Source organism: Streptopelia decaocto (assembly GCF_964273445.1).
Source record: "Streptopelia decaocto genome assembly, chromosome: 16".
Taxonomy (NCBI): Eukaryota; Metazoa; Chordata; class Aves; order Columbiformes; family Columbidae; genus Streptopelia; species Streptopelia decaocto.
In genome coordinates, this window is record NC_138671.1 from 9368063 (window position 1) to 9392197 (window position 24135).

Here is a 24135-nt window from a genome sequence, read left to right on the forward strand (position 1 = left end):
AGAGATGTAAAATGAAGCAGTCAGCTTTTTCTGTGCCTTCCGAGCACTGAGCCAAGGTGAAAAAGAACATCTTTAATTTTCCAGTGGGTGGGGGGACTACCTGTGTTCCTACCTGCTTCTCAGAAGGGGATTTTGTGTCCCCTTGCCAGGCAGGACCAAGGATGAGGACGTGTCCCAGTGCTGCAGCTCGCAGGGACACAAATGCTGCCTCAGCAAGGGGGCTACCCTCCCAGGCTTAGTCGGAGCTCAATAAAATGAGCACCCAGGAAAACACTCCCAGCTGGAAGAGCTCAACCAGGAGCATCAAGCAAAACGCTGGGATGGTCCCACTGCTGCTCAGGCTCTGCGCTGAGCGGCCGAGGAGGAGCAGGACAGCTCCTGCCCTTTGGGATGTGGCTGGGCTGAGGGACTTCGGGACCTGGCCTGATGTTAATAACTGGCATCAACTGGCCTTGCAAGAGCCATTGTGTTTCTGCCAGCACCAGTTGCTACATCAGCTCAGATATTTAATAGCGGAATGAACGAGTGAACGGAAGCGTGGGCGCTTCCGTGCCAGCCATTAATGCTGCACACAGTGCGCACAATGTGCTAATTCCCCTGGCCATCATCGCACCCCCGGGCTCTGGGTGTTTTGGCGCAGGGGACTGAAAGGCTTCTGCTGTTTGTGGCGGGTGGCAGAGCCAGCTGGATCCCCCGGGGCAGCCGCTGCTGACCTGAACCATCCCTGGTCAGGAGACCGGGAGCAGATAAGTGCGGTCCTGCCAGCTGCTGTCTTTGGGGCTTGGTGGTCACATTGCGGGAGCATCTTAGGACCCAGGCAGACAGATGAGCACACACCAGCACTATGACACAGGGCTATAACCTCTGTTCATGGCCACAGCACTAAGTCTGGGGCTTGGTGGTCACATCGCGGGAGCATCTTAGGGCCCAGGCAGACAGATGAGCACACACCAGCACTATGACACAGGGCTACAACCTCTGTTCATGGCCCCAGCACTAAGTCTGGTGCAGCCTTACCCCTCCATGCAGACAGCCCAGCGAGCTCAGAGCCCCTCTCAGCAGCATGAATTAGCCCACAGATCTGCTACACGGCATCACAGAGACCTCCCGTGGGATGGCCGTGCAAGCAGCCCGCCTGCAACCTGCAAAAACGCCAAAAAGCAGAAGCAACAGAGTTATTCTGACTTTTATTTCATTGCTTCTTAGTCCACACAGTCGGTATAAAATCAGAAAAGCAAAGCAAAAAAAAAAAAAAAAAAGAAACAAAGGAAACCAACCCAAAATGAAACAAAACCAACAAAAGCAAGACAGTGTCTGGAGTCGTCAGAAGGCAGCCTGGGGCCTGTGCAGGTGCCTGTTCAATTCATGGCCAGACACATCGCGGACACACAGACAGAGGACAGACATCGTGCTCCGGCAGCAAAGAACAACAGGGCTCCACCCAGAGCTGTTTCCGTTCCTCTTGACCACGAGGGGGGAGAAAAGGAACCTTGGTTATAAATGCTTTATTAAAAATAATAGTAAGAGCAAGTCTAAGTACAAAAGCTGTTATAGCTCATTTATATTACACAGAATTATTTCTCATTTCTAGCTTTGTCGTTTACCTCAAATCGTTAACTGAATTTCCAGTGAAGAAGGTTAAATGGCTAGCAATATAAGGAATGGTAAATAGATAGCACCATTTCATATATCTGGTATTTGATTTCATAGATATACTGGGTTTGCTTCTTTCTCATCGGTAGTTTAGCTCCACGGCAAAGATAAAGCACGTTTCACGGTCAGGAGCATCAGTGCCCCGGCAGCAATTCAACCTAAGTGATTTAAAAGCCCAGATTCCCAGCGGGTGTGGTGGCAAGGCCATGGGACTCAGGCACATAAGTCATTTAGGCACTTGGGGCAATCAAAAAGCCTTTGCTCCCAAATCCTTCAAACCTTTCGGACGAGGCTCCCGTCAGATCTGGATGTGCACTTCAGTCACCAGGATCACAGCATGTGGCAGGAGTGGGGACCAACCCTCCGGCTGGCGCAAAGAGGTGTCACTCTGATTTACACCAGCCTAAAACCAGTCAGAGCTGGGGGTTTCTGATGGTTCGATATGGGCTGGGGAAGGAGAGTTCAGGTCAAAGAGGATTTTGCATGAGAGAAAAATCACCACGCTCTTGTTACACTATTAGGAGCAATAGTTCCTTAGGCACTTGCTTTAGGCTTTAAAACATAGCGTATGTCAACAAAAGCAAACAATACTATGTACATATATGTAAAAAGTGTTATAAATAGGTTTTTTAAACCATAGATACTATATACATCTTCAATTAACAAGTAACCCTTAGAGTGTTTCCTTTTGGGGTCGGTTGGGTTTGGTTTTGGTGGGAGGGTTTATTCCTTTTTTTTTTTAATTTTTTGGTTAATTTTCTTTTCCGTTTTCTCGTCTATTTTCCCCCGCCTCCGTCTCCTCCGTGGACATCATGAGTGCCCTTGTCACACCACGCCGCCTCCCGCGGCATCACTCGCGCTTCCGTAGGATGACGTAGATGATGCCGCTGGCGAGGGCCAGGGGGAAGGCCAGCCACGCCAGGATATAGGCGAAGCCGTAGGAGGTGTTTTCTGAGGCTTGGTGCCAGTCCGTGTGCCGCACTGTGAAGATGGCAGCACCGCTCATCACACAGAGCCCTGTGGGGAAGCACATATGGGAAAGGGTTAGTGACACCAGGCACGGAGCAGTTAGAATCACAGAATCATTTTTGTTGGAAAAGACCCTCAAGATCGAGTCCAATCATTAACCCAGCCCTGGCACTAACCCATGTCCCTGAGAACCTCATCTCGGGTCTGTTCAACCCCTCCAGGGATGGTGACTCCAGCACTGCCCTGGGCAGCCTGTTCCAATGCCCCACAGCCCTTTCTTGGGAAGGATTTTTTCCTAAGATCCAATATAAACCTCTCACCCTACCACTTGTTCCTGGGGAGCAGAGCCCGACCCCCCCTGGCTCCAAGCTCCTTTCAGGCAGGTCAGAGATCAGAAGGTCTCCCCTCAGCTCCTGTTCTCCAGCTGAACCCCCCAGGTCCCTCAGCCGCTCCCATCACACTTGTGCTCCAGCCCCTCACCAGCTCTGTTCCCTTCTCTCAACTCACTCCTCCAGCACCTCGAGGGCTTTCTTGGTGTGAGGGGCCCAAAACTGACCCCAGGATTCGAGGTGCAGCCTCACCAGTGCCAGAGAGGATAATATCCAATGCCACCATGGAAAACTTGTTTTGTTCTTGCTCTCTTAGTGCCCTGATCTAGTAAATGGACTGGAGTTGGACCAAGGGTTGGACTTGATGATCTCCAAGGTCTTTTCCAACCCAGTCGATTCTGTGATTCTTGTACCCTGTCTCCTGGAAAACTGTGGTATGACTGGAGAGAGGGCACGTGTGATGCTGTGGGGTTTGTCCTGGCTGCGGGTGAGCAGGGAGATCTCTACCAGGCTCTGAACAAGCAAAGCAGAAACCCCTGGACCAAGCAAAGCTGGAGCATTGCCTGGACTAAAACATCCCTCAGGCAAGCACCAGGCATCCCCCAGCTCCAGTTGCTGCTCCAGACCAGCCCCACTTCCTTGTGGAGCTTATTTAAAACCCAGACTATAGCCTGCACCACCCTGCCAGAGCTGCTGCATGAGGTCAGACACAAACCCCATTTCTTTTAAAGCACAAAAGTTTCTTTATCACTTGCCCAGGCAAACGCTGCTGGGGGCCAAGGATGCTCTGGCTGGGCAGGTGTGTGTCCCATGATCCCCCGTCCTGCTCCAGGGCTGCGAGAGCAGCTCAACTGCAAACCCCACTCCCTGCAAACCCGCTGCACCCGCAGCTCGTCCCCCTTCCCTGGCTCCAGCATCACCCACACCAGCCCCGGAGCCGTGTGGGTCCCCGAGAGCTGCCCAGCCAGGCCCAGCTCCGGTGGGCAGTGTTTTAGCTTTGTTGCAAAACCAAGCCCTCAGCTTTGGGGACTGCCCAGAGCCAAGACAAAGCCACCTCTATTTCTGCCCAAAAAACAAGCTCTTTCAGTCAGTCCCAGCAGCTCTATTATACAGTCGCGGGGCTGTTGTCAGAGCCGAGTTCCAAATCCCCTGCACAGACCTCGGGACCACCTACATTTAACCACCGTGATATTTGGGCTGTAATTCCACTTGACACTGCCCCTTTGTTCTGGGAAAGTGCAGAAGTGGGAATACGTTTCATTAACACGCTGCTGGTGCAGTTTCCATTCTCTGAGCGCGAGAGCCAACTCCCACTGCCCGGCCCATGCAGAGAGCACGACCATTGTCTGTGAGGCTGGTGGGACAGAGAACAGGCGTGTGGCCACGCCGGTCACCTACAGACGGCAGAAAATACAGCAGCAACTGTCCGTGTGAGGAATTGGGCAAAATGGAGGCAATGGTTGTGACTGTGCTTCTGCAGCATCTGCACTGGTTTTTGCCCAAAACATGAAGGATGGCTGCAGTCAGCTGCTTATAGAATCAAGATGATTGAGTCCAACCATTAACCCAACACTGGCACTAAACCACGATGCTGAGAACCTCACTTCTGCATCTTTTAAACCCCCGCAGGGATGGACCCTTGGCTTTGCCAAGCTGCATCCCGCCAGGGGGAGGTGCAGGGTGATGGAGAGCTTGTGGAGGAGCCTTCGCATCCCTTCCCATAGAGAGAGAGGTCCTCTCCGGCTCTGCTGGAGGTTAGGACAGAGCACTCCAGTGGGTCAGACCCCATCCCTGGCAGACCTGCAGCAGGGCTCTGCAAGGCATGGCCGAACTCCCACAAACCCGAAGGCCATAGGGATTTCCTCGGTTGGCTTTAGACAGCGCTGACCTTTCACAGCAAGCTGCAGGAGAACATGTCAGGCTCAGCTCCTTTGAGCAGAGCCATCCACACCTCCAGGTGGGATCTCCCGGCAGCACCGCCATGGCCATGTTCTGCTTCCTACCAACAATTAGGGTCACAAACACCACAGCCATCCCCAGCCCTCTCCTCCAGCCTGGCTGGGGAGCACTGCAGGGGTGGCCACCAGCACCCACCTCTGCGTGGTCCATCCAGACCCAGAGCTCTGCCTACCAGCCCCCTAGGCCATGGGGAAGCTTCATGGGGACCAGTTCACGCTTTTCTCATCCTTTCTCATTCCTTCACTTCTCATCCTTCATTTGGCCCATGCCTCAAACCCAGCAAATTAAAATCCAGCAGGTCTATAGCCTGACTCTGCACCCCCTTAGGACAACCAGCGCAGCATGGACAGGAGGGTTGTAATCCCATTTTCTCCTCTTCTGAGGATTCACCAGCAATCACTCAGGAGAGAGAAGCCTTCTGCTCTCGGATCTATTAGACAAGCTCTCAGGCAGAAAATTGCATTATTAATGCCCATCTCCCCTCCTTGTCTCCATGGCTCTAATGGGTTTGTACACATCCATCTTTCCAGAGACACTGAACTGATCTGAACTCACCACCTGCATTATGGCCAAGCAGATACACTTATACTAGATCTCATGCCACACTTGCTTGTAAAGGTTAGTTCTAAACTTCTCCAGGGTTTGCAAAGGCCAGTCGCTTAGAGGATGCTCAGAAACTTTGTCTCAAGTTCAGTGAATGAATTTTTCCACTGATTTAGTGGCAGGACCTAGGGTGGATTTTAGTTTCACATCTAAAGCCCTTGCAAACTATTAGTCTGCTTCCCAGACAGTCTGTCATAATTTAGCCAGAACCTCGTTGCATAATTTAATTTTTCTAGTCTGAACATACGAAAATCCTCTCCACTGGTTTCATACATGGAAATGCAAACACAGCCAGTGGGTTACAGCATCTATATTTGGAGAACTGCAATGTAGGATGTGAACCGTGGCTCATTTCCAGCAACAAGTTCTTTAAGAGTTAAAAATAGTAGCTGACAGTTCCAACTCAGCTGGCTCACCCTGCACGCTCCAGCAGCTCTTTGCTGATGTAGAAAGCACCAGGACCCCTTATGGCAAGTTTATAAATAATCATCAGATCCTCTTTCACCAAAAGGAGATCGTCACTACTTCCCCTACCCCACCAGCAGTTGCGGAAAACTCACCCAGCCCAGCAAAGGTGGGTCCCAGTTCTGGGGAAGGGGCTGGAGCACAAGTGTGATGGGAGCGCCTGAGGGACCTGGGGGGTTCAGCTGGAGAACAGGAGCTGAGGGGAGACCTTCTGATCTCTGAACTGCCTGAAAGGAGCTTGGAGCCAGGGGGGGTCGGGCTCTGCTCCCCAGGAACAAGCGCCAGGAGCAGAGGAAACGGCCTCAAGTTGCACCAGGGGAGGTTGAGGTTGGATCTGGGGAACAATTTCTTCCCCAAAGGGCTGTGGGGCATTGGAACAGGCTGCCCAGGGCAGTGCTGGAGTCACCATCCCTGGAGGAGTTGAATAGACAAGTAGATGAGGTTCTCAGGGACATGGGGTAGTGCCAGGGGTGGGTTAAGAGCTGGACTTGATGATCTTGACAGTCTTTTCCAACCAAAATGATTTTGTGATTCTATAACATGCCCTGACAACCAGACCCCATCCTGCACCATGCAAGACCTCAACAGACCCAAATTATTCATCCCCTTATCCCTTCACTGAGCCACACAGGAACCAGCTCAGTGGCCCTCCTGCTTTTGTACCCACGAGCTGCTCGTTTCCACCACCACCCCCGCTCCGCCCACCGGTGACAGCCCCATCGATCAGCTCCCACTTACCAGCAAGGATTTGGAAGACTCCAGTAATGTAAAACCGCCCGCCCTTGGTGAGCGTGAACAGCTGGCAAAAGAACAGGAACAGGGACAAGACGCTGAAGATGATGGAGAGGATCATCATTGCCTGGACAGACTGCAGCCATTCTGGGAAAGAAAGACAGACAGAAACCTCAGCATGGGCACCACAGATAGTGAACCCCCAACACAGCCCATGGCCTCAGCATCATCCCCTGTCCCACCATCCCACCCCTGGTCCCCATTAAGTTCCTTAACAGCTGGGGGTTGTGGCCACATCCAGCACTGCACCAGCTGGTGAGGTCCTCAGCACCAGCACGATGCTGGCTGGGATGTGGGATGATGTGCGCATGGACCAGCACGCTGGGGTGAAAAAAAAACAAAGGTCCACACACTTTTTTGGGCAGCATTTATAATATAACATCAGTCAGGTATTAGCTCTGATGTGAAGGCTGCAGAAATCAAGACAAAGCCTCTCCCCAGCTTCATGTCAGGTCCTGGGAGTTCAGCTGTACTAGAAACACAAAAGCCATGTGCAATAAGCCGTGAGGCACCAAACTGGCCAAGCTCAGAGGTAAAATAAATACACAGCAAGTGAAAACACCCTCTACCCTTGTGGAGTCAGAGCTTTTGGAAAGAGCTTTCCCCAGCTGCCAAGCACAGCTGCCTCCCAGAGCAGACCAGTTAAACCAGCCCCTGCGTGAGTCACTGCCCAGCTATTTCCAGGCTTCGTGGGTGTGTAACTCCCCATGTAAAAAAAATATAAATAAACAAGCAAAATGCGGCTCCATCCCACAAGCTGCTGCAAAAAGAGGCAGTGCCTCGCGGCACCGCGATGGAGCCCTGCTCACAAATGCCTCTGCCTCTCCCTTTCCTTATGAAGTTTAAGATCAAAATGAGTATTCACAGTCTTCCTGGAGAGGTCTTAAAGGATGCAACATTAATTAATTCACCAAAAAAGCCAGGCAGGACTCGGTATGGGTAAACTGAGGCACAAACAACTCAGTGAAAGGCTTTGGGCTGGATCCTCAGACAGATAATTAGGCAGCACTGCAGCCTCAGTCCCAGGCCCATGTTCCCATCACAGTTTTGCTCCCACCTTTGCTCCCCAGCCATACGCTGCAAGAAATGGCTTTCTGCAGGAAAGAGCTGAAACGTAGCAAAACTTCCAAATAAAGCTCCACTGCAGCTCAGCAACCTTCAATACATGAGGCCATTTGGGACTGTCCAGAGCAGCATCCGCCTCTAGAGAAGTGATCATGCTTCTGCGCCAAATCCGTGCAAGCTGCGTTCACAGAGTTAAGAGCGGGATTTGAACGGCAGAGAGAGGCGCAGCCTTCAGCTGGGATGGCAATGACATCCACGCCTGAGCCCTGCCAGCAAATCCCTGCCTGCGGGGAACATCCTCCGCGATGTAGTAACGTCTGGCGTGTTTGACTTGGGACCATCAATTCTACCTCTTGTCTTTGCATCTTGCCTTCTGGGGCTCAAGCGACGGAGCAAATTCAGGCCCTGCTCACCACGGCAAACAGAAACCACCCCGAGCGGCCCCTGCTCAGTGCAGACAGCTTTTTCCTTCCCCTCCTTTTCATGCTGCCCGTGCCAAATTCACGGGCCCTGCAATAGAGCTGCTGCGCTTCACTCTTTCAATGCCGCTGGGTTTATGTGCACGTGCACCAGTGGCTGCCGTTCCTTGGGAAGGAGCAGTTATCTCTGCTGTCACCTCCAGGAAATCCCAGTGTGTTTTTCACACTGATGTGCACATAAAATGGCCTATATATTTAATTTATCTCAGCTGACCGGGCAGGGAAAACCCCCTGCCTTGTCCACACCTGACCCTGCAGCTCTGGCCATGCTAAACCAGTGGGTAATAGAGGGGACGAAGCTGCTGATGCGGTCAGAAAGGCACGCTTAGAGGGTGTCCAGCTGCTCAACTGCAATTTCCTTTCACTCTTCAGCACAGAAAGGGCTTCCATTCCAGGTCTGAGAAGCTGAGCTCATTTCACCCTTTCCCAAGCCCTAAAGCTGGGTTTAGCTCCATGCACCAGCTAAGCCAAAGCCTGCCCAGCCCCAAGCCCTGCAGTTTGGTCCAGGATCTAGGAAGCCAAGTCTTTTGTGATTTCAAAGGCCACGGGATCCGGGTCGGAGAGGAGCCCGTTCTGCTCGGAGGTGCCGGTTATTTTAGGAGAAGGCTGTCTAGACAGAAAGCTGAGCCGGGCTGCCCTTTTAATTGCATCCGCCTCCCTGTGCCTCTTTTTTGGTTCTGAATGTGAATGATTTAGATTGGCTTTTCAAAATCCCATTGTAATACTGAGCCACGTCAGAGGAATATGAAGGCAGGCGCTGATGGGGGGAAGGCCACCGTGGCCGGGGCTTTCAGCAGCCAGAGAGCAGCAGTCACACGAGCTTGAGGACAGGGAAAGCAAGAGATGATCCCACAGACCAGAGCTCACATCCAGCCCTTTGCTGCCTTTTATTGGCCTCTCTTATAAAAACAAGGGCCAGGATCCCCAGCTCATGACTCAGAACAAGCTGCTCTACTTCCATTAAATCCAAGCCCAGCTGCCCACAGACTTCAGCTATATTAGGCTAGCTAATTGCCTTTAATTCACTTGAAAACACCACTACAATTGCAGATAGAATTGCTATAATATCTCCTCAATGCCATATGCTTTTACCCCCTTTGCTATTAGTGCTGTGTCCCACCTAAAGGCTTTTAAAAATAAAGTGAGTTTCCCACAGGTCTGGGCCCCACGAGTTGTACCACGGGCTGTCAGCACTGTTTACTCCCAGCCTGTTATTTGTGGTTTCCCTTGGGCAGCCAGGCGGCTGTTCCATTTTTCTCCTGCATCCCTTCAGCTCTGTGTTTATATCTTTGTTCTTCGGGAGGAGGAAGAAAAGGAAACAGAGTGGAAGGGACAGATAACAACCCTGCCCGCCGCTTCCGGCAAAGACCCATCGGGAGCGTTTTTAGAGCCCTTTCAGGCAGTCACAAACAAAGTAAGAAGTTTTTACAAGCCAAATTTCAACATTTCCCTAAGCTCTGCAAGCCCTGATGCGTTCACGTCACCACTTATAACAGCAGGGAAAAGACCTCACCCCCATGATGCCAAAGACCACGTTTCACTGCCCTAAAGACTAAGGTGAAAGAAAGAAAACCATAGCAGAAATTGAAACTTTGAGCAGAAATTGAAACCTAGAGCAAAAATTGCAGCTGAATCTGCAGAAAGACAGCAGCTAACCCACCCCCTTCCAGTGAAGCAGGGTGGATGGGGCACGTAGAAATGTGCCCTTGGCCAGGAACAGGTGGTCTCCCCAGGGTTTAATTCACTGCTCTGTCATAGAGACCCTTATCCTCTTTTGACCCAGCCAAGAATAAAGTGCAAACCAAAAAGAAACTTATTTGAGCAATCAGCGTATACACTCGCTGTCAGACACAGCTAAATTAGCGCAATGCATTAAAAACACCGCTGTGCTGTGACCTGCAGCTGATGGTGATTTTGCACATATAGCTTTCTGTTTGCAAACTGCAGATGCACCATACGCTTAAAAAGCAAACACTTCTGGGGAAGAAAACACCCACTAAGGAGGTGACTAGCATATAATATATATAAAACTAGAAGGAGGGGAAATTCATGACCACATCTGCATGGTAAAACCTGCTCCTTCAGTGCTACAAACCAAATATCGCCAGGGTCAGGAACAGCACACGCGGCTACCGGCACAAAGGTACTGCCAGGGCTGCCAGGAAAGGACGTGTTTTGTGAGCAGAGGTTTTCCAAAGCAGATTCTTGGGCTTCAAGGTCTGATCGAGAACCTGAACCCAACATGCATCCTCACCTCTGAAGCAGACAGGTCACATCGCCACCGCTGGGGCTTGCAACAGTTTTAAACCTTGATATTCAAACACCCCTTAGCTGGAAAAGGGTGAACTGAAGATGCAGAAATACTAGCACAATTGTATCCTTCTTCTGGGGCTGAACTTTAAACTGCTGGCCTTTGGCAATTTGCTGTAGTAACCCAGAAAGGCAGAAAAGCTCAGCTGCTTGCAGGGCTTTTCCTGAGCAGCACAGATGCCCCCACAGCCCCAGTGCTCAAAGAACATCTCTCCTGTTGGGGAGAACAGCATCACAGTTCATGGACCACATCCAGCAGAGCCACTGAGTTCTCTTAGGGGAAAAGAAAGAAAAAAGCTCCCTAACGCTGCCACTTTCTTCTGCTTTGGTCCCAGACATCCCACCAGCACAAAGTCAAACCTTCCCAGCCGTGCTCTGGGCTGCCTTGAGCTGGGAAAAGCAGGTTTTGCACCCAACAGTTGCTCTTTTCCTCCAAAATCCACTCTTCAGGGTGCTGGATCAACATATTCCTGGAAATCCCAACAGAAAAAGAGGATTTTAAGGAGCTCCCAAGGTATTTTAAGGGCTGGGGAAGAGCAGGTGGGAAAAGCCAGGACTGCAGGGAGGCAGCAACTGAACACGGTGCTGCAATTCCTGCCCAAGGCTTCCAGCTCCTCTTCTGTAGCTCCTTCAGAAGTAGATGACACCCCCAAAGCCTTCTGTTCTCCTCTTGTCCTCTTTGCTGTCCTCCCTTTTTCTTTCTCCTCGAAGGTCCATCCAAGAAGTCCCTGAAGCCAGGAGGTCTGCAGGTCTCCAGAGCTGCCACATTCAGACATCCCTTCAGATCATCAGAGCTCACATCTCAAAGACAACCTCTGATGCTGCCAAGAAAGCTGCTGGCACCATGAAAAACACCTTCCAACATCTCCACAGTGCCCAAGCCAGCTCCTCTCCAGCACCCTCGGTGTGGTGGCTTGTGTGTGACAGCAACCTGAGGTGGTAGATCCATCACTGCAGGCTCAGGTCCTTCAAAGGGCTCAGGTACCACCTCCCACCGATTTCCAGTCCAGGCACCAGGAGCAGGGGTGGGGGCGGTGGTGCCTTGACCACAGGCACGTCACAGAGGTACACACAGCCTGTGGCCACAGCGACATCCAAGAGTGTCATCAAGGCCAAAAAAAATTGTCGGTTGAAGGGCCTTCCAGCACCTACCAGTCCACGCACTTGGCAGTGGACTCTGCCACCCATTCTTCAGGTTTGGCAGTCATCATTTGCCCATGTTCTGCCTTCTTCTTGCCTTTTGCTCCTCTTTTATGGGCCAAAACAGTGAAGGTTGTCTGACCCTGCTTATGCAGAAAAATGGGAGTCAAAGAGCTCCGGAGCAGCTGAGAACAAAGCCACCCCGGTTCCCTACCTCTCCTTAGCAGATGATCTTTGTAAGAAGAACAAGCAACAATAAAAACCTGGTTTTAAGCAGAGGAAATCCCTCTCACATGGCAGACAACATGGTTATAGGAAAAACTGAGCTGAAATATAGAATATTCTCCTGGAATACCCCATGGTTTATTTCTGACAACTGAAGGGCAAGCTACAGTCCCTACAAGCTGGCAGAGGGGGGTTCAACCCTGCCTGAGATAGGCCAATGTTATCTATCAGTAATTTATCTGTCATTAATGGCAAAGCAGGTGTCCTGGACCCACAAATTGCTGAGGTTAAAAGTTGGCTCTTTGCTCCTCTGCTGCAAACTGCAAAGACTTTGGAAGACCAGAGATGTCCCCAAATCAAGATATCTGTTCATGGGGTCCATAAGCAGAATGGGGCCAGCTGATAGATAGAACCTCAAATATAAAGGCTACGCAGCATCACATAAACAAGCTACAAATCATTTACTGCAGGGCTTCATTATAACAGATCCAGCATCCTCAAATATGGGTCATTTCTTGCTCGTTTGCAGCTGCCCAGCAGAAATAAAGCAAAAGGCTGCAACAGCGCTGTGCCCGCAGACTCAGCAAGACACACGGCACAGGGACAGAAGGCCACCTCAGCATTCAATAAAAAGCTGAAAACATGTTTTGAATCTTTGTATCTTTACATCTTTGAGCTTCTGAATTGCAGAGCTGGACGGTCACCTCACCCTCCTGTGTTAGGAAGTGTCCCCTCACCAGGGACAAATTCTCCAAGTCTTGATCCAGCTGGTGCAGTCTCAGCTCTTCCAGTGGGTTGGAGAGGAATTTGCTCCCCATCTCTTTGTGTTCAGGTATTTCATACTCACTATCAATAACAGAATTAAACACTGAGAAATCATTTTCCTCAGTGGAAGCCTTCCTTGAAGCCCCGCAACATTGTTTTCAGCCACAGAAAGGATCACAGTGAATTAAATGGCACCTGCATCTCTGCAAAGCTTTTCTATGTGATGCAAGTCCACTATTGCGGGAAGAAAGAGTTTGATAGAATAAGGGCAGCAAAGCCACTTGGGGAGGCTGACACAGCAAAAGCAACAGGTTCGGATGTTTCAGTTCTGTATTTTAAAGTGAAGAAGCAGCGTCGCAATTCCTCCTGGGAACAGCTGGTGCCTCTGCCTCATGCCCAGGACAAAGATCTCCTCAAAAAGGCCAAAAAAACATCAGCCTGTCTGTGAACAAGCAAGTCATGCGAAAGCCACAGAGCAGTGATGGGAGAAACGGTAAGATGGCAACAGGAAAAATGTCTCTTGATGTTACAGAAGGATGTAGAGATCTCCAGGGATGTTCCTGTTGCTTCCCTGCGTTCAGCATTCCCACCAAAATCAGAGCAGTAGAAAGTAGTAGGAAAAAAAGAAAATCTTGCCTGCATAAGAAAAACTCGGTTGTGGAAAGAAAAGGCCGTTTTTTTGGAGGAAAAAAATATCACTGTCTGGAAATTTGGGGTGGAATCTACTCAAGAGCACTCGAGCGGCTCAGGTCCGGCCGCGAGCCCCGTGTCTGAGCGGGACCGCACAGCGGGGGCTGGCGCTCGGCCGTGCCCACGCACAATTCTGGGATTCAGAGCTGAATTCTTGAGATAAGTCTTTTCCAGGAATGTCTGACAGTGCTAACGAAGTGAAGATTGCAACATTTTTTCCATATTTCTCGGCCTCTTGAATTAAAAAGAAAAGGCATTATCTAAGAAGCAAATGCAGAAATCGAAGCAAGGAGTGGGCAGTTGTAAAAGGCGATGAAATGGGCATCTGCCCTCGACCCGGCGTTTCCTCCTCGCTCCCATCAGGACTGCTCAGCCTTCGCATACAGGGCGGCTCAGGTCCTGCTGGGAGGGATGTGGGAAGAGCACAGGAGGATTCTGCCCCCAGGGCAACTCCATCCCGCACCCAAGATGTTCTGATGACCCCAGCAGCCACGGTCTGACAGTCCTGTGGTCAAGCTTTGGGTTGTTTTGCTGCTTATTTAATCCCCAAAGGATAATCTATAAAGCACGGCCCCAAACCTGCCCCACAGATAAACGCAAACAAATCTTGTTGGCACTTGGTTTTAGCAAGTTCAGTTTCTTGTTAGGCATCCAAATGATGGTTGTCTAAACAAAAGGGTCCCTGTGCAGTACAGTGGGCGAGAGGCTTCATCCATCCTCACTGTGCTGAGACCAAGAGGAGCATCACAGCACAGCAAACCCCCGAGTTCCCATCCACGCTGAATGCACAAGACCCAGCCCTACCTAATTCCATATATCCCGAGTACCACTAATAACTGCAATACAGCAGCCACCGCAATGGCCAGGAGAAAATCTGCATCTACGTAAAGACCAAGTTCTGCCAAAGTTCCCGAATGAGGATTTCTTGCTCTTAGCCCAGAGCAGACCTTGGCATCCCGCGATTAACCGTTAAACACCGTCCTTGGCACAGGCACAGAGAAACAAATTCTTAAGGCTTTCTAGAGCCCAGTGTAGCACGCACAGCCTGTGTTTTGAAAGAGACTTAAATGAGGACGGTTAGTGGTATGTGGTATAGGATCTTTCATGGGGGTTGGAACTGGATAAATTTTTAAGGTCGCTTCCAACCCAAACCATTCTCTGATTCTATATTTTTGAAAGTAAGCATATTCCTAGCAAAAAGAGTATGAGGAGTGTAAAAAGGACCAGGCAGGGGGTGAGCACGAGCCTCAGAGGTGGCCCTGCCACAGCATCCTTGTCCCTGCTGTCACCCCGATACGTGGCTGACCGCAACTGCCCTGGCAGCGCAGGGACGTGGGACCAAGGGGCTCGGGGACAGGCAGTGGGGAGTGTGTGAAGATCCCCTGGAAAGGATGCTGAGTGGTATTTTCATTCATTTTTACGAACAGACTTTCAAAGCCTTGCACAAGCCTAGGAAATACCTTTTGATTTTGTGTTCCTACAGCAATGGTGAGCTCTGGAGCTCCAGGGTCCCACCAGAGGAAGCCTGGTTCTCAGCAGCTCTGCTCCCACACTCCTGCTGTGGGGTACAGGGGGCAGAAGTTTTTGCCCAAGCAAAACACCCTTTTCCTGATACCAGAGGAGAGACTTTATATAAATAAGAGCTGTCAGAGAGCTCTTGAAGACTTGAGCACAATGCACGTGTACTCAACCAGCAGCCCGCTGGGCACCTTATCACAGGATCCCAGACTGGCTGGGTCGAAGGGACCTCTGCAGATCCCCCAGTGCAACCCCTGCTCATGCAGCGTCACAGAGCAGATCACACAGGTGGGTCCAGGGGGTTTGAATGTCTCAGAGAAGGAGACTCCACACCCGCTCTGGGCAGCCTGGGCCAGGCTCTGGCACCTCCCAGCAAACAAGTTTCTGCTCATGTTCACATGGAGCCTCCTGTGTTTCAGTCTGTGCCCGTTGCCCCTCACCCTGGTGTTGGGCACCACTGAACAGAGTCTGGTCCATCCTCTGACACCCACCCTGAGATATTGATCCCATTGATCAGATCCCTCTCGGCTTCTCTTCTCCAGCTGAACAGCCCCAGCTCTCTCAGCCTCTCCTCATCAGAAAGATGCTCCAGACTCCTTAGTATCTTTGTGTCCCTCTGCTGGACTCCCTCCGGTAATTCTTTGTCCTTCTTAAACTGGGGTGCCCAGAACTGGACACACAACTCAGATGGGGCTTCCCCAGGGCAGAGCAGAGGGGGAGGATTCACCTCCCTTAACCTGCTGGTCACACTCCTCCCCATGCACCCCGGTACCATCAACCTTCTTGGCCACAGGCCACATTGTTGACTCATGGTCAACCTGTTGTCCACCAGAACTCCCAAGTCCTCCTCTGCAGAGCTGCTTTTCCAGCAGGTCCACCCCCAGCCTGTACTAGTGCCTGGGGTTGTTCCTCCCCAGGTGCAGGACCCTACACTTGCCTTTGTTGAATTTCATCAGGTCCTCCTCTGCCCAGTCCTCCAGGTCTCACTGGATGGCAGTACAGACTTGTGTTGTATCAAACCTTCCTCCCAGTTTCATATCATCAGCAAACTTGCTGAGGGTACACTCAGTCTGTTCATCATCATCATTGATGAACAGGTTGAACAGGACTGGACCTAACACTGACCCCTGGGGAACCCCATAGGCCTCCAACCAGACTCTAAAACGTTGATCACAACTCTCTGATCTCTGCCATCCAGCCAGTTCACAATCCATCAAACCATCCATTGCCAACCAAATTCAGCTGCTTGACTCCGTTTTCAGCAGGGCTATCTTGAATATGGCCCCTCTAACCACAAAAATTCATCACTGAGAGGATCCAGAGGGAAGCCCCTCTTGGAGCATCTTCTGGGAACAGGGCACTATAGACTGACAACACGCAGCAGGACAGTCAGACGTGGTGGAAACCATCCCAACCACATTTTGGACAAGACCCTCTCAACACTGACAACTCCCTGACATGCAGCATCCTGCAAACACCCAGAAAAAGCAGTGCAGGTTTGAAAGGCAAAAAGATTTCAGGAAGCTTTGGGACTCGGGGCGGGGGGAACAGACAATCGCTGCCTTTTATTTCCAAGCGCAGGGTCAGCAGTTTGGGAGCACGCGTGACCGACTGTGAAGCCGCCTGCCTACGCTGCAGCCAGCCCAGCCAACTGCTGATGAAGGCCACGGCTCCAGAAGGCTCCTCGCCTGGGACGGGGTCCAATCGCTTCCCGGCCAGCTCGGACACCACCAGGCGTCAGCAGAGACCCGCGGTGGTGGCTCCGCTCCCACCCAAACCAGAGCCTGGCCCATGGAGAGAAACGCCACTGCGTTCTGCCCGGGGAAGATAAGAGGCAGAGTGAGCATCAGCATCCACCTCCCCCCGGGAGGGGCACACAAGGGTTTTGCTCCCAGAAAGCTGGGGATCAGGGTCACCTGAACCTCCAAAAACCTCTGACTGGCTCCCGTCACCACAAAACCCTTTGAAAGGATTAAGTTCTCTCCGCTGCCAGCGTTCCTGCCTTTCCAGCACCACGTGGCACCGGTTTGCTCCTGTGCCAGAACCGTGTTTCTGGCATAGCGTGACCATGCTCCCAGTGACATTGGTATGATTCACAACTGGTTTCATTGGGAGAATCAGTTGCCAGGGCAAAGCAAATAACAGGCTAACTGAAAACAAACGCTGGACACAGCACCCCTGGCATTAGCCCTGTCTTCTGGGGAAACTGAGGCACAGGTTTTCCTGACTCCCTGAGCTCAGACTTCGTGTTATTGGTACCAGTCAATGCCCTGGAAACTCTGCGTCACGGCATCTTAGCAAGCACTCAGCAATCAGCTCGCTGGGTAATGTCACCCTGTATGACCTCAGCCCTCACCCAGCTTAGTCCAAAGGTGGCGGTTTGGCCACGCCAGATGTGCAGGTGCCACTGGGGCCACAAGGCAGGGCCTCAGGGCTCAGGTGTCACACGTGGTGCTCAGCAGCAAACCATGGGGTGAGGAACATGCCCAAAGACTCAGCCTGTCACAGCAGCAAAAAGCAGGGCAGCTTTCTAAAGAGGGGACGGGCTGTCCTTGGGGCACCACATGCATCTTTAAAACATCTTCACAATGGGAGCAAGAGGAAGATGTGCCAAAAACAGCCCCTCTGCTCCCAGCAGTGCAACGGCTGCCCAAAACCCACTCTGAGGGATGTCCCATGTTTGTACATCTAAGTGCAACCAAAACAGGCTAATAACGAACCCACCAAAAAGTGCTTGAGCTGGTCACCTCCATGGCACCTGAGTGTGCTGAACACGCTGCCAGGAGCTGCCCCAGAGCTCGAGGGCAACAGGGCAGAGCCATGGGCATGGGGCTGGTACCCAGGCTGAGCCCACTGCAGCTTCAGGGACTGATGAAGGTGTGTGTGTGGGGGTGATCTCCCCCCGAGGACACCGAGAACACAGTGAAACACCCCCCTCTATCTGGAACAGAGCAGAGGAGGTGAGGGGAAGGGGTGGGAAGGAGCAACTTCAGAGAGTGCAGGTGAAAGCAAGAGAGAATCACAAAAAACCTGAAAAAGCAAACGCCATTTGATTTCACAAGCCCAGGGAGGAGAATGAAAGTGAGGGGCAGCAGCAGCCCTGGTTGCTGGGGAGCACTCACCGTTCGTGGACGATGTCAGGCATTGGAAGACGCTACCGGAGGTGCAGTTCTGCCAGAGGTCTGCCGTGTGCTCGCCGTTCACCAGCCATTGCTGCAAGAGAGACGCAGCCCATGAGCAGAGCCCTGGCAGGAGCCACAGGTCCCCCCTGCACCCCCTAAGAATTCGGCACCAAGCAGCCCCGGTGCGTACCGGCACATGTGTGCCCGGCCGGGTGCTTCCAGGCACATGCTTTTCTTTAGAATGGGGTTTGGAAAGGAAATACTGATATATTTGCTTTTAGCTGCTTTGGCTTCAACGGCAGAAAAACAGAAGCTCTTTATTCACTTTAAATACGGACCAAGTCCCATGGGGGATGCGATGCACACTTCCCTCCCCTTGGCCGACCTCAGCCGGTGCTTGGCCGGGCTATTTGAATGTTTCCACGTGATTTCTAACGACTCGGAAGATTTTTGTAACGTCTTCTAGTACTATTACCACCCCCAAAATAAAAAAAAAAAAGGAAAGAAGAACCCGATGAACAAGCCTGGAACTCACCAGCTCCACAGAATTGCTGCCTTAAAACTAAGTCAAACCTCTTCCTAAGTAGATGACATGTTAACTGGACTCTGGACTCAGAACAGTGCTGGGAACACACAGTGCAGCATCCAGTCCTCAATCTTCCCACTGCCTGCAAAGCTTAAGCCTTGAATATCACCCATCTGGGTTAGGAGACAGGGGCTGTGCCTAATTCACAGCCCCAAAGGAGCAGAGCTGGAGAGCAAAACTGCTGGTGCTGAGGAGCCAGTGCCCAAACCAGTCCAGTTTCACGGGGTTTTGGAGGAGCCAGTGCCCAAGCCAGTCCAGTTTCACTCGGTTTTACTCAGACTGGCTGTACTGGTCCTGCAGGCTGAAGCCCGTTAGCAGGCGGAGCTCCTTTATGAAAGGGGAGAGCAGTGTCACCCCACGAAGGGGAGTTTGGGTGCTCTGAGGCTGCTCCTTGATATGAACCAGCCCGAGGATGATGAGATGAGTTTCTGCAGTTTCCTCTGTGCTAACAGGGATGCCCTGAGCAGCCGCTGTGGCACACAACCAAGCAACCCACCGGTTACACCTGACAGCACAAATACAGAACGAGCTTTCTGTGCACAATGCTCCAAAATGCCCTTGCTAGTTGAGATCAGCAATCAACAAGTAAAAGTTTCATGCTAAGAGCCAGGCTGGAAAATAAGTCATAAATAAAAATAACCCCTTCTGGTCTTGCCATACCATAACTCCCATGCCAGCCACTCCCTGCCTTGCTGATATCCCGGTCCTGGAGAAAAGTCCATACTTACACTAACGATGGTGGAGACGAAGAGGAGCACCAGCACGGTGACGTGGAGCACGATGATCCCCAGCAGCAAAAGCAGCATCTTGGCGGTGGGTGCGGGCAGAACTGGAGGGGGACGGGGATGCTGATGAGTGAGTGAGTGAGTGTTTGTGTGAGTGTGCTCGCTGGAGCCGGCCCCTGGGGCAGCAGGAGGCGCTCCGCCCGCGGCGGGACCCGCCCGGCTCCGGGGGATGCTCGGACGGCTCCCGGGTTTCTTCCCTCGGGCCCCGCCGAAGGAGAGGGGTTTGAGCCCTCTGCCCGGACCCACTCCTGGATACCCCCGGGGGACCCTCCGAGCCCTCCCCTTGAGCCTGTTCCCTTAAGCCCTCTCACTGAGGGGGTTTCCTTGGCACCCCCTCCCCTGAGGACCCCGAGGGGGGAATTCCCCGAGGGGGGCCCCCAGCCCTTCTCCTCCGAGGGGGACTCCGAGCCTTCTCCCCAAGCAGTGTGCTCCTCGGCATCCCCAGGAGAGGCGGGGGTCTGTCTCGGCGCATCTCCCCCAATGGGGCTACCTCGGTCCCTCTTCTGGGGTTCTCCTCGGCCCATCTCCCCTCAATAACTTCAACAAAAGCTCTCTTTGCCCCTGTCTCCTAGGAAGGGGGGTCTTTTGCCAGCCCATTTCTCCTTGGGACCCTTGGAGAAGCAGCTGAAGGGCTTCCCCAACCCCTCTCCCTAGAGAACCCCCGGAACGGGGGGGGGCTCCCCCAGTTCCTCTCCCCTGTAACCCCCAGAGGGTCTCTCCAGCCCCTTTCTCCCCCCGGGGGAGCGCGCTCAGCCGCCCCCCGGCCCCCTCCCCAGCGCGGCCGGACTCACCTCGCGGCGGAGCGGAGCGGGCGGCGGGAGCGGGGAACGGGCAGCGGGCGGCGGCGCTGTCAAGTTTCCCCTTTAACCGGGGCCACCGCCCCGCTTGCGTCTGCGGGACAGGGAGGGCCCTGCCGCGCCGCCCGGCCGCTCCTCCTATAAAGGCGGCAGCGCCCTGGCCCCCCCACCCCACCCCGAGCCCCCGGCGGGGACTCGCCCGCTGCCCCGGCCACACGCACGGCCCCGCCCGCCGGGTAGCGGGGAGATTTTTTTGGGGGGAGATGCACCCCCAGGGAGGACGCACGGGTGTGGGTATCCCCGGGAAATACCGGGGGGCGCTCTGCCCGGCGCCGCTTTCCGGAGCGGGTGGGACACGGCGGAGCGGGGGGGACACGCCGGAACGTGGGGCCGCAGGAAGCCGGGGCGCGGCCCGGGCTGGATCCGGCCGGGGCCCCCGGGCAGCGCTGGCAGCTGCGCGTTTTCCTGAGCGGAGAAGGGACTCCCGGGGAGGGCTGGCAGCGAGATGGGCTCTTCAGGGATACGTGGGGACGGGGCAGCGTCAGCCAGCGGGTGACACGGATGCACAGAGAGCTTCGCTGCATCAGGTGGCTCCCCTCGCCACGGTGGAGGCGGTTTATGTAGCCCCGGTCTGGGATCCGTGGGACAGGATTTGGGGAAGGATTGTGTGGCTGTGGTGGAGTCGAGGGGAACATCACCTCACCTTTGCAATTTGCTCCTGTGACGGCAATGTGATTCTGGCTCTCGGGCTGGAGATTTTTAGCGCTTGAAAGCCAATCCCCGTGGGACTGAGCAACTTTTCACTAAATGGAGGGTGAGATTTTCTAAAATGCTTGAGGACTTAGGTGCTCGGAGAGGAAGAGGTGGCCACACTTCAGTACGGCAGCTTTCACTCATTCCTTGGCCCCAGCTAAGCTGTTGAAATAGACCTTCACCCCCCAATAGTCCCTGTGGGTGACCTGTGCCACCCCCGGGAGTCCAGAGCACCAGCCTCCCCATCACCTTTCCCCTCTTCACGCTCTCCAAACTAGTCCTGCTTTCTTGCAGAGATGAGGGAATTTGGCATCCAGCCACCGAAACTGCAGATCTTGGGAGAAAGAGGGAGAGAAGCACGCTTGGCTCCTTCCCGCTGGCAAGTGCAGGCGCGTTCCCTGCAGCACGGGCTCAGGCTCCTCCACGCTGGTGTAAATGGTCCCATCACATGCGTTAGCCAGCACGTGGGAGTTCAGAGCCCTCCGTGAGGGCAGAGGAGAGACGGCCCCCAGCCTCACACCCTGCTTGTGCCCGATTCAGTACATACCCACGCACCCCACCGCAATGCCACGGAGCACAGCTGTGCTCCAGCAGTGCTGGCTCTGCCTTGGGCAGGTTTGCCCAGCCTGGTTTCAACAGATGCGATTTGCCCTCCCCTTTGAAAAATACCCACCCATTTCCCTGCTGCTGGCACCCCCTGCGCCCTGTGACGCTGCTGCCTGTCAGCGGCCAGTGCCACCCCCGCCTGAGGCCCAGAGGAGTCCAACATCTGGATCTTCACCAGGACATTCCTTGCTAATGAGGCTATTTTGGGCTGTCTTGCCTCTGAGGGTTGGGAGAAGCGCTGCTTGCAGAGCAGAAGGAGCCGCTGCACTCAGGGCTGTGCAAACACAGAGCGAGAAGGGGTTTGTCCCCAAGGACTGTGATCTAGCTTGCCATTAAAGACTCTCTTCTGACTGTAGGTCTGAGATCTCAGCTGCTGTGTCCTTGGATGAATTGTCTGACCCATTGCCCAAAAGCAGAGCTGGGGGGATGCGCAGTGGTGAAAGGCAGCTGGGAGGTGTCGCGGTCTGAACACGAGCTCCTTTGTGAATGTGGGAGAGCAAAACGGTGCCAAAAGCAGCTTTTTAAGCACTGGAGAAATATCTGAAACTCAAATCAGGGAAAAGAGTAGCCTGAGGGTAATAAAGCCTATTTTGGCTGAGAGTTATACATTAGAAACAGTGGAGGAAACCCGGAGAGAAAAGCACATCACTCCCCTGCTCCTCAGACACTTCTCTTCTTGGAAAGGTGCATCATCCAAACGGAGTGGGGCTTCGGAAAAACATCTGCTGAGCACGTGCTGTCACAGCACCTCTGGTGATGGGGACCGTGCTGCTCCAGGGAGGGCGGTGGGTGCACATGGAAGCTCTGGAGGTGCCGGATGGCCAGAAAAGGAGGTGAGAAAATGAGGATACTCACAGCAGAGCCCTTGGGGGTTTGCTGGACAGACGGCATCGCTGTCCAACCCAGCGGAGACCAGGGAATTGCACAGTGCTCCCCATCAAGGGGCTCAAAAGCTGCCCGGCTTCCCCAGCTCAGGCTCCATCGAGTGTGGCTAGTAGTGGTCACTGCCTAAATAAAAGCAGGCGCCACAATAAATTTGAAAAATGTTTTGTGTACAAACAAGATTCGCCCACAGGCTGTGCTGGGAATACTGGAAAATGGATGGGTTGTATAAACGGGTTAAAAAAAAATGCGGATTTCTCACTTGGAATCTTTTCAATGGGATCACTTAAAATTCTTACAATGCTTCGGCTTGGATTTCTAGGATAAAATAATCAGAATTTAGGAGGGAAATTGGTTTTTATATCACTTTAAGAGGCTCATATGTGAATCTGACAAGGCAGCAATGGACTTTGCTGGAAAGAGTCTAAGCCTCATTTCATTGTGTCTATGGCATCACCTGAACCAGCACATGATGGGCTCTGCTACCATGGGTCCAGCATACACGTACCCCATCCCCTGCCTCGTGTTAACCAGGGGAACAAAACCACTCTCAAAACAGGCATTTTCAAACTACACAAAAACCCAAACTTTCCTCTGTATGTCTTCTTGCAGATGAACTTTTTTAACCCAAGACTTTGCTCTGTCATCACGATTTTAGGGACTTGCTTCCTGTTCCCTACCCTGGTGGTTAATACCATTAGCAACGGAGGATTTGAAATGCCAAGGGGAAGGGGCAGAAACCGGCACCGCCACCAGAACAGAACAGGGGAATAAAATCCTGGTTTCAAACAACTGTGCAACTAGGGAAAGAAGCAGAGCAATGTATGTTTTGACTTGCATCTTATGGAGAACCTATAGCGCTCCCCCGAACGACGCACATGCATATTTTTATATATGTGTATATATATATATATATAAATACACGTACACAGAGAGAAATAACTATCTAAATAAGCATTTCCAGCTGGCCCCGAGGCAGGGCTGCAGGAGGAATGGGCCTTTCCTCCAGCGTAAAACACCGTTTGGATCAAAATACACTGCAGAATAATGGGTTTTACCTTTTCTGATAAAACTGGTGGAGCAGCTGTTGGAAAAGCCATTCCAAGCACAAGAGAATGGAAGGGGAGACATTGAAATTCATCAGATTTCTAAAACAAGAGGTCTAATACATCTTGGAGACATTTACTTACTTTTCCTGATGTTTGTTTTCCACCAAACCAAAAAGAATTTATAAAATATTTTAGTCCTGTGTTCATGCCCAAAAAACAACTTCATCCAAGTTTTTACTTTCAAGTCCAAGCCAGTTGTCATCACAGATAGAGTCAGGCTGAAATCACTGGAGAAAGTCCCAGTGGCTTCAATGAAACCAAAATTTACCCACTGACTCCAGAAATCAAAGGAACCAACCGAACTTCCCAGCTGGGACATGACTCTGTGTCAGAACATACTCAGACTCTTTCAGAAATTGTGATTTGTGCTCATCGCCGGCATCCTGCCAGCGTATAAAAGGAGTTAATCTGCTGTGAACACAAGAACCTCCAGAGCATATGGATCTAAACCAGCTTCAAGCCACCTTTTTGCCCAGGCTGTTGAGTTTTATATATAGTTTTGGCTTCAGCAATCCTGGATCTGGCCCCTTTTT

General features: G+C 52.4%; 1 protein-coding gene across 1 annotated transcript; it reads right to left on the reverse strand.

Moving 5' to 3' along the window:
• Positions 1 to 1168: 1168 nt before the first annotated feature.
• Positions 1169 to 20375, reverse strand: PMP22 (peripheral myelin protein 22). Its single transcript, XM_082067120.1, has 5 exons — positions 20247 to 20375; positions 19399 to 19499; positions 18085 to 18175; positions 6717 to 6857; positions 1169 to 2670 (listed from the first exon to the last, which is right to left on the reverse strand). Exons 2-5 carry the CDS (start codon positions 19474 to 19476, stop codon positions 2504 to 2506), a joined length of 477 nt encoding a protein of 158 aa, XP_081923246.1. The 5' UTR covers positions 19477 to 19499; positions 20247 to 20375; the 3' UTR covers positions 1169 to 2503.
• Between the last annotated feature and the right edge of the window lie 3760 nt (positions 20376 to 24135).

Excerpts from the sequence above, each read along its gene's own strand:
- PMP22 (XM_082067120.1), bottom strand. The coding sequence starts at position 19,476 with ATGCTGCTTTTGCTGCTGGGGATCATCGTGCTCCACGTCACCGTGCTG. Across the intron at positions 18,176-19,398 it reads TCGTCTCCACCATCGTTAGT|CAATGGCTGGTGAACGGCGA; the intron begins GTAAGTATGGAC and ends TCTCTCTTGCAG. Across the intron at positions 2,671-6,716 it reads AGTCTTCCAAATCCTTGCTG|GGCTCTGTGTGATGAGCGGT; the intron begins GTAAGTGGGAGC and ends GCTTCCCCACAG.